This window comes from Lepidochelys olivacea (genome assembly GCF_965140295.1).
Source record: "Lepidochelys olivacea isolate rLepOli2 genome assembly, chromosome: 9".
Classification (NCBI taxonomy): domain Eukaryota; kingdom Metazoa; phylum Chordata; order Testudines; family Cheloniidae; genus Lepidochelys; species Lepidochelys olivacea.
In genome coordinates, this window is record NC_140419.1 from 54639134 (window position 1) to 54649957 (window position 10824).

General features: G+C 40.4%; 1 protein-coding gene across 3 annotated transcripts in view; it reads left to right on the top strand.

Annotated features, from left to right (window-relative positions):
* UBXN7 (UBX domain protein 7) overlaps positions 1-9947 on the top strand; it is a 54633-nt gene extending 44686 nt beyond the window's left edge. The window contains exon 11 of one of the 3 annotated variants that reach the window (XM_084639220.1): positions 1941-9947. In XM_084639220.1, coding sequence (XP_084495346.1) covers positions 1941-2102 — 162 coding nt within the window. In that variant the 3' untranslated portion in view covers positions 2103-9947. Of the gene's footprint in view, positions 1-492; positions 966-1940 lie in introns of those variants that run through there. The other 2 variants (XM_084639221.1, XM_084639219.1) reach the window with 2 other exon arrangements.
* Positions 9948-10824: the final 877 nt, after the last annotated feature.

The following is a 10824-nucleotide window of genomic DNA, read 5'->3' on the forward strand; positions in this document are numbered from 1 at the left end:
TTCAAAAACAGACTCCCAACGAGAGACTGCTGAATTGGAATTAATTTGCAAACGGGAAACAATTAACTTAGGCTTGAATAAAGACTGGGAGCGGATGGGTCATTACACAAAGGAAAACTATTTCCCCATGTTTATTCCTCACCCTTCCCCCCCCCCACAGTTCCTCAGACGTTCTTGTCAACTGCTGGAAATGGCCCACCTTGATCATCACTACAAAAGGTTCCCCCCCACCCCGCCATCCCACCCCGCTCTGCTGCTGGTAATAGCTCACCTTACCTGATCACTCTCGTTACAGTGTGTATGGTAACACCCATTGTTTCATGTTCTCTATGTATATAAATCTCCCCACTGTATTTTCCACTGAATGCATCTGATGAAGTGAGCTGTAGCTCATGAATGCTTATGCTCAAATAAGTGTGTTAGTCTCTAAGGTGCCACAAGTACTCCTTTTCTTTTTATTGTTTTTGTTTGTTTGTTTGTTTGTTTTTTGAGGAGGAAGAGGGGGAAAAACGTGAGAGGAAGAAGAGATATCCAACCCGTCCAACAGCAATGTGTCAGGAAGTGTGGGTGAATGCCCATGTCAAGAGAGGAGGGGAAAGGAACCATCATGTGTGGAAAAGTGGACTGTGGAGAGAAAAGAATACAGGAAATAGTTAAAAGGGGTGCAAGAGGGAAGAAACAACATAGCAAACAAAAATGGGGCAGGGGCTAAAGGATAATAGGAAAGCAAATGCCACTTTTCAAGAACAAGAGAGAAAAAGGAAATTCTCCTACATGCTCTTTTATTTAAAATTCAATCAGTTAAGTTTGCTGCTCACACCTCCCTGAACATTTTAAAGCCCACCCTGTCATTACACCTCAAACCACTTGGTAGGCAATAGACATTTTCTAGACAACAAAATCTGACAGCCAGAGATGAAAAGCAGTACTGGTTCCTGCATAGAACAATATTACCTGCAAAGAGTGAAACTGAGCTATTTACTGTACATCACTGCCCTCGAAACAGGCATCCACAGGAAATGCTACTATAAAAGAACATTAACACTGTTTTCTTTGCCTGTTTGAACCCAAAAGAGTGAAAGAAGGAAAGACATGGAAAATGGGAAGACAAGTGTGAGTCAATCCTTTAAGTGGAGCCAACACAACATATGCTTCTGCTCCCTCCCACCCCCCCAAACTATCTAGGGAATAGGGCAGTATTGAGAGTGCAAGCATATTCTGTGAACATTGGTGTGCAATGAAGCAATATCCAGACTGGTAAAAATTAAAGGCTGAATAGCTGTAGCTCACGAAAGCTTATGCTCAAATAAATTGGTTAGTCTCTAAGGTGCCCCAAGTCCTCCTTTTCTTTTTGCGGATACAGACTAACACGGCTGCTACTCTGAGGAAAAAAAAAAAAAACAATATTGCCATTCTAGGGAGAGAAGCAAAGGAGCTAATGAGGGCAGTTACAAAGAAATATATATTTTGAGAATAAGAAAAAGATTAAATTGTAGGTAAAATATGATGAACTCAATATGGTCCTGTTCAAGTAACCTAGAAAAGTCACTTGTTTCACAGAGGATCATTTTTAACTCTTTCTAGTGGTGACTACGAATAAACAACTAAGGGGCTTCCACCTTTGGATATTTTAGGATCCTCTTGCAGGTGCCATTTTACTGTCTTAATGTGTAGTCCAAAATCCAGCTTGTTTGCATTAATATTCTAATATCTATTTCTCTTCTGTTAAAGTATTCGTTAGCTAGGGACCATTTGGTTTAATAGTGTCCAGTATTGTAGTCATGGGAGCTATAGAAATGTGTATATAATACAACTCCTTTATTACCTAACTTCTCGTTCAATGCCCTTTTGTCCATGATGGCAAACTTTAATATTTCAAAGAAACAGTTGTCTGTACTTGATTCTGATGTGAATCAATACTTTTCTGCCTTTTTCTGCAGGCTCTCGTGAAGCATGTCCAGTCAAAAGGATACCCTAATGAACGTTTTGAACTTCTCACCAATTTCCCTCGAAGGAAGCTTTCTCATCTGGACTATGACATCACATTGCAGGAGGCTGGCCTGTGCCCTCAAGAGACTGTCTTTGTGCAGGAAAGGAATTAGCACCAAGGCCTGAGCTCTCCCAGCCTCCCTTCCCTCCTCTTCTTTGCCTGTGATACCAATGCACTAAGTATGCAGCTGGGCTCATGGGATCATCGAGCTGAAATCAGACAGGCAGGCATTTGCCACATCTCCCTCTTCCTCCTTTCTCCTAGTTTTGTGACCAAATGAAAATGCTAAGATATGAGCTTTCCCAGCTTTGGCCTTGGAAAAATCATGCGCTAATTGTGGAGGACCAAGCCTCCTACAACTGCACATCCCTTTCTCAGAATAAGAGGGTAGTCTGTGCATCCAACATGCTGGGGTTCGGGATGGCCATAACAAACAAATATTTCTCACCGCTACCCCTAAAAGAAAAATCTATTTTGTTAATATATTTTATTTTTATTGAGAAATACCATGCAGCTAGGCACTGAGTTGTCTCTCTGCACAGAGAAATTGTAATTTGCAGTAGAATTTTTCTTCGTTTTGGTTTTCTACACAAAAGGTCTCCATTAACCTTACAGCCTTGTGAGGATCCCTTGTCATGTCCTCTGCAGAATACTGATTTGCTGGAAGGATGTGGTGTGAGCTGTGTTTAACAATTCAGGTTGGGGCAGCTTGGTAGATTACACATGCATATTTTTCTCTCTCTTCCTGCTGACGAGGTGGCATCTTGTTTTAAGTGAGGGTTGACCTGCCAGTGGATTTGGCAGATATTTAGCATGCCTGATATGGGAATTGGATGCTTGATCTGGAGCTGAAACCTGCTGTTTTCATAGTTAGAACTTACCCCTCCAGAATCTATTCTCTTATTCCAAAACGTGGCCTCTTTGTTGTCAGGAGTTCATTGGTGGTGGGATATTGTAAGAATCTTAAACAAAAACTTTTGCCATCGTACAATTTAAAAACTAATTTGATTCTCTGTTTCCTAGGTAATTCACTTTCTTGGGGCAATAGGGCATTCACAAAGCAGTCAGGCTATAAGATAAGTAGGCTCTAGTGCTGAGGTTCCTTTTTATTATAAATTGTAAAAAAACTGTCATTGATAGACATCCCACTAATTTAGAATGATCATTTTATTGGGTCACATCATCAGGGTGACTTGAACTCTGTTATCCCACTTCCTAATTGGAACTGCAGTGAAATATATAGAATTGTATCTGTAACAAAAGTTTTGAGTTGTGTAAAGCAACGGTAACTAACTCATGTCAGTATGATTCGGGCTTTACATCGTTCAAAGCTATAAAAACTGTCAGTGTAAGCCATACGTACATTATGACTAAGGAATCAGTTAACCAAACATATAATGCAACGTACAGTGCATCCAAATGGCTTTTTGCACCATGTACTCTCCTTTGTCCTCAGATACTTTACCCTGAGTCTGAGCACAATCGTGTTCAAGGATTTACAGAAGACTGCAGTGAGACAAAACCATTTCATTGCTAACTCATCCTTTTACAGAAACTGGTACTGATCCAGGGTGCTCTTTTGTAACTGATAGTTTGTGTTCGCGTATTCTGTATTTGTGGAGGAAAACAAGCTGCTTCACGTTGGACATAAAAATACAGGTAGGGTTAACTTGAGAATCAGACAAAACTGGCAGTTTTTATAGGGTGAAAGATTAGTGTGCCCCCCCCCCCCCCGGCCAATTTTGCTTCGTTGTGTTTGTCAGGAAATCTTATCTCCTGGCATCAGTGTCAAAAAAAAGAATTAATGCTGGCAATAACTATTTCCAAGCCAGAAAAGAACCCTCTGAGTGGATGGCTAGGAATATTATGTGGGATAAAACTTTTCAAGATACTTTGCCTTTAATTTCACTCCAGGCTGCATTTCTGCATTAGAAGATGTTACATGGGAAATCATGGTGATTACCCAGTTTATTCCTTGTGGGTCTTTGCAAGCTAACTGTCCTTTGCCCTTAAAACTGTGAATTCTTATATATAATTTATAAGTATATTTATACAATGCTTTACAAATGGATGATTTGACTAAAAGCATTCACATTGATACCACTTTTTGAGTTCTGTTCCAGGATACAAAAGCCAGTTCTGATCTCCATTCCCTGTCTAGTTGTCGAGTCACATCAAAGGTGACGTGTTGAGACTCTAAAGTGATAACTGGTCATTATCAGCATTTTTCTCAAAGAGAACTATTCCTCCGCTATACTGACCCGAGAAAGAGAACTGCAACAATCAAAGAGAAAGGGAGGGCACTGGTGGTTGTGGGAGAAGGAAAAATGGTGCTTCTAGAATGGAGGATCCTCTGAACCACAAAATACCCAATTCAGACTTGGCCGCATAGGGAGCGGTGTAGTGGTAGCCTGTATCATTTAGTTCTAAATGCTTTCCTGGGCTCCCAAGGGCTAATTGAAATGATTAACTCTGACAGTTGTGTGCATGAATCTGTTTGCACCTTCCCAACTGGTGAATATCTGAAGAATTTGAGGTTTAAGAGCACCAAGATTTAGTATCTAGCATTTATCCATGGGCTTTTCCTTGTGCACTAAATTGATTGATTTAAGGCTGCAAGTTTCTGTGGCTCTCCCCTGATGCCCCTTTATGTACATGGGAGTGGGGGCCTTGGCAGTTCCACTAACTCTTGTGTTAAATTATTTCTGTTTGGTGGGGGGACGCTGATTGTTCAAAGCAATATTCTGATTGGGTAGTTGGTCCTTTTTGACATCATACACTCTCAGCTATGATCTCCCTAAATAATTCTGTACACACTTTACATTGAATGGATGGAGGGGAACTTCTCTTCCGAAACCCCATTCTTAATTACATTTTGACTTTAGCTGCAAGGCAGCCAAAAGCCATAAAAGCTCCTTTTTATTTTCTCTTCCTGCTTAGTTGCAAGGAGCTAGACTCTTATATTGGCCATCTTGCATTAAAAAGCTGAATTTAGAGTCCTGAACCAGCTTTTAAGTCAGCTTTGTTATGTTAAAAGCTTGCCCACCCACCTCTCAAGCAGTCTGGTCTGGCAGGGAAGCAATAATTATACTTTGAGAAGAAGCCACTTATGTTTTTTAGTGGTGGAGGTATGAAAAGAAAATCTGCCTCTTACCCAGTCTGGCAGTGGTGCTTAGCACTAGATTTTTAGCATAATGTAAGCTGAATTGGGAGCCTGCAGCTTGCTCCCAGTTCATTTTTAAGCAAATGACATTTTTCAAAAGAGCCTAGCTGTTGGACAAGGAGGAAGGTGAGGAATTTCAGTTGTCCACTGCCATTTCCTTCTACTCCATCTCCTTCCCCAACTGTACTTTAACTACTGGATAATGAATTTCTATACATTTTCATATTCCTCCAGTGATCACTAATCTCCCAAACTTATTTTCATGATTTTAAGAAGTTGAAAGTAGCCATTGGCGAGAAACTGATGAAAAAGGCAGCTCAGCTCACTGGGTTGGAGATCTGAAGAGACAAGATGTCAAAACTCCAGGGAACCTGAAAGGGAGGAAAATACAACAATAAATATATCCATAACATAGTACTTTCTCTTGTGCTGTGAACAATAGTAGAAAGGTATTTGGTGGATTAAACCCCATTCCCCAAAGAAACTGGCTTCTAATGTTTTTTGATTTGGCTTTTTTTGAGACGTTCAGAGTGGCATGGGTCCTTAATTTTAAGTATCTGAAGCTGAGGTGGTGATCACTTATTGTAGCAGTGCACACCCATTGAGAATTTTTCCTCTTAGAAAAGCAAGCTAGCTACCTGACTTAGATACACAGAAGGTTCAAAGATATGAAATACTTCCTGCACTATGGCTATTTCCAGTGACTTCATTTAACACTATGAGTAGGTCCTGGCAATTGGGGGGTGAATGGCTGACTGGTCATGGACTAAAACGTGATCTTTGTGCCAGGCCCTGGTAGCTTGTCTCTTCCCTTCCCAAGAAGTGGTTAGTGCTTGTTCTGGTTGGGTCCTTTATCTTTCAGTTCTCTGCATCTCTGCCAAAGTCCCAAGTTCCCCCTTATGCACATCTGTCTTTTTAAGACCCCCACTGCAAACATCAACTACGCAGTATGGCTAAAGCATTGTAGTTCGGACTCCCAAGAGTCAGTAAGTGGCCAGAGAGGCTCCTGTTAAGAGAAATCTTCTCTCCTCAGTCTGAACCTTCATGCATTGCCTCTGACAGACCTAGTCTTAAAAGGCTGGAGGAGTGAGACTGGGAATCTAACCTGGGATTTACATAGAACAGAGCTTTGGCTGGCAGGAATGTAAGCTAGCCTGGTCAGAGGTTTTTTGTATTGACACAGAAGGCGCCCCGTAAACAACAACTTTGTCAAATTGTTTCATGACACTGAGGCTGTGATGCGCATTACTTTGGAGTGGGCTGGGGAAAGGTCTCATGTTAGTTGCAAGGGAAAGTGGTGATCTAAGGGCTAGCAAAACAAATGTTTGGAAGTGGACATGCTGTGTAGCTTCATGCAAGACCCTTAACCTAAATGACTGCGTAGTTTGGTCTTACTAATGGGTGCTACTTTGTGGATCTGTCATGAAGAGTACTAGGGAGTAGAGATGTGTTTATAGAATGGGAGTCCGTATCCTTGGCAGATACGGGAGGGAATAGCCATCTCAATCCTCTCAGATTAATAGTATTTCAAACTCTTATGTTTTGATTTGTAGCTCCTTTCTTTTAAAAGGAGCAGTTTGTCCCACGTGTACCATTTGTCTTGTTTTGCTCTCCGACTCGTTAATTCCTTGAAAATTAATCACGAGTATAACAGTTAATCATGACTAGGAGTAGGACGTGTATAGTAGCTTCATAAACATCAGATCAAGAGAGCATCGGTTTAAAGGGTTATGATACTAGCTCATCCCTACCGTGGAGGAATTTGAGATGTGTGACTCCTAGGATACTGGGAGCCTTGGCCGTCTTACAGTCATCTCCTCCACTCCCCTGTGGAGCGAGCGATCACCACTATGCTAGGTTTTCAGACACAGCATATAGTAAAGCAAGCTGACCGAAAGCTTCAACCTTGCAACATGCTCTGTCCAGAGAAGGCAGTGAGGGCCTGAGCAAAAGCCACTGGGAGTCTTTTCACTGACTTCAGTGAACTTTGAATTAGGACCTAAAAGATTGGTATTGTACACTCACATCCTAAGCTTTACTTCTGGAAGCACATTGCACTCCCTTGTAAATCAGCAAACGTGCTTGTACTCTCTTTTTGAAATTATGTCTAATAGCCTTGTAATTACAGGCTTTTACAGTCTTTAAAGTGTTATTAAACTATAGTAACACAATATAGTGTTACAAAGGGTGTCAGAGTTATCAGGAGTTGTTTAAACAGCATTTCCTTAGCTGTGGTACATCAAAGCTTTTCAGAAAGAACCAAATCTGCTAGTCTGTTAGTACACTAGAATGAAAAACTTTGGGGGGTGGGAGGTGCAATCCATTCCTAACCAGTGTGGATAGTTGAATAGAAATTTAGGTGCCTGTAATTTGTTAGTATTAGTGTTGTAAATACACTCAAGTGCATATAATTCTGCATTTTTCATCTGAGACACAGTAATGCATACAAACCTCTATTTCTGTTATCACGGTTTATGCAGTTGCTAGAAACCATCTGATGAAATACATTCTTGCCTCACACTGGTGCACATTTTAAAAACTAGCAGATTTAACAAAACCCTCTCTGTCTTTCTGTTTCAGTAGACTTACCAACATAGTTGTGCAGACTGCAGTTAAAATGGGATTTATAGACTGAAAGAAATAGCTCATTGCAATGTTCCATATTCTCATTGTTACTTCCCCATAATATTTATGCATTTTACAGAAGTTTGAATGAGCTACATAACTGACAGCACTAAGTCCTCAGTCTGCTCAGAATACAGCTTTGTTTTAAGAGTATAATTGACAAAGATCCTGAAATTTAAAAAAAAAACCCAGATTGCCCTTCAATAGCAATATTGGCCTTGTATGTCTGATACTACTGTAGTGAGAACTCATTTTTGTTATCAAACCAAACAGATTAAATATACCAACAGTTGGGTACCAGTAGAGTATAACTAACAATAACTACCTTTCACCTTTTCTGTTCTGAGTGTTTGATCTGTAGTGCTCAAACAGAACTGCATATGTAGCTATGTGGTACAGCCTAGTGGATTCCCAGTTGAGTGGTGTATGACCTTTGCAATCAGTACTGTGCATGACTAGTTAGTGACAGTGATTATTAGAATGTAACCTTCGGAGTAAGAAGTCTGTTTCTCTATTTGTTGTGTTTGCTCTTCCCAGCTGGAGTGCTGGGTCCACTAGCACTGAAAGACCATGAAAGTTTGATCTACAAATCATCACTTTTCTAGGAGGGAAATAAGGCACCATGTGAGAGAACTCATTGGTCTTCTACCCTTATTCCAGATGCCAAACAGTGTAAAGATGAATACAAATAGACAAGTGATTAATGCTATTCATGTATTGAGGTTAGCTGAGGATTTGTTACAGAGACTTTTTGGGGTGAAACTGGATGTATCCTTTGAGACGTCCCTTTAGCAGTTATCCTTGTAGTGGCTTTGTGGACTATATACTAACTGTTTTTCCCCCCACTCTTCTTGCCTAATTCAGCAGCTCTGCTGAATCAGTTTGCATCATTTCTTAGATTTTTCACCCTTTCTTTTACCAAGCTAGTAGTTAACACAGTGACGCAGTCCAGGGCATGGAGGTGTATGGACATGCTTTGGCTATATTAAGTATAAATACTGACAGCCGTCAGTCACATGAAGTATAGATAGGCATGCCTTTGTCATGCTGTGTTAACATTTCTGATTATGCTATTTTTTTAAAAAGCAATCTTCCCCTGTTATATAAAGGCTAGGATGTTCTTTTTTAATCAACTCAAAACTGGGTAAAGTATTGACCCATATAAATGTGCCAGACACCTACCTGAGTTGGAATTTTCATTAATCTCCAGATTCTAACTAGTTCCTCTGCAAATTAATCAGAACAGATTTTGACAACTGCTGTTGAAATCTGTGCACATTACTGCTACAGGCATTCTAAAATAATTATTTTACAAGGATTTTTCCCTTGTATGCCAGAAAAGTGCTCAATTTTATTCCAGCTCAGTTATGATCTGCTGTTTGCTTTTTGAGCATGTGAGATTAATAGACGCAGCCTTGGGTAATACAGGAGAATTTTATTTGAATCTCTTAATAGTTACCTGTGAGATCACTTGCAGTGTCTATCCAGTCCCAGTAAAAATGGCCATACTGGCTTTTTATTGAAGAATGCAGCACTTAGTGTCACTGTCTTATGCCTTAAATTGCCTCACTTTTTATCATCTACCATTATGCAAAAATACATTAATAATTATAGAAATTCTGGTCTTGGTCACTGTCAGTTGTCATTATTTCCACCAATACACCTTCAGTACGGAAGAGAGTAATAATCCTGTATCTTATAATTGTTTAAAGGTATAGGAACTTTTAAGTCGTAAGAGGATACAATATAAACGTAGATGAAGGAGGGGGATGAGGTGCTATCTTATAGAACAGCTTTAATTGACAAAAATCTGAGTCAAATTCAATTGAGTCTAAGAAGTGTAGTGTCTAACCAGGCACATCGTGCACTCTGATACAATACGTTGTTTGTTTATGGGGTTGGGTCCTCCAGTTGATAAACGTAGTTTTTAACTGTGCAAAATTGTGACTTTGCCTGTCATTTTGTACAGCAGCAATTTTCTTTAATTATGATGCAACTAAGTGGGAGGAGGAGAAGTCTTCGGAAGATTTCAGCTCACTGTGCTGGGAGGGAGCAAACTCAAGGAAACCTCTCTAATCGATATAAACAACTGCTGCATTTTTTTATAAATATATGTAAATGTCCTATTGTAATATTTGATCCTGGAAATAAAACAAACTGTTTTCAGTAGCTTCATCTTTTATTTTTTTAGTGGGAATGGTCATGACCCTAAGCTATGTATGGAGCTCCTGCATTTTCATCAGTTTACAGAATTTTATCTCATTGGGTACATGTACGCAGCAATAAAAGACCTGCAGCATCCAGTCTTGGAGCCAAGGTCAGACGACACGGGCTTGCAGGGCTTGGGCAACAGGGCTAAAAGAAGCAGTGTAGACATTCAGGCTTGGGCTGGAGCCTAGGCTCTGACACCCCAAAAGGGGGAAGCTCTCAGTACCTGGCCTCCAGCCCGAGCCCAGCTGGCTACACCAGTGGTTCTCAACTTGTGGACTGCTTGCGGCCAGTCAGCACACAGCTGCGGCTCCAAATGACATCCTCAGGGCCATACAGGTAATATATATATTATGTGGATGTGGCCCACATAACAAAGTCAGAACTGCATATCCAACCCACAATGGTAAACCGGTTGAGAACCACTGGTCAATACTGCAACTCTTTAGCCTTACAGTCCAAGCCCCATGCACCTGAGTCAGCTGACGCTGGCTTTGAGACTCTGCTTTGGATTTTTTATTGCTGTGTAGATGTACCCATTGAGAGTCAATTTTTTGTTCATGTGTGATCTTACAAGGTGGTGGAATTGCCAGAGCTCATATGGGGAGTTAGACCTTGTGTTCAATCTTTCTTTTGCTAATTGCCTCTGAGTGTTAGATGATTTAGCAGAGTAATTCAAGGTGTGATAGCTAAATTCCTGCCCCTGTGGGTTATTTATTGTATATGATCAAAAGCTAAATTAATTTACTGTACAAGACCTGTGGGCACCCTGTTTAAGATGCTGTATTAAAAGGGGTCACTTTTTTCTGCAATAGGAATAATACTGTTGCCCTTTAAA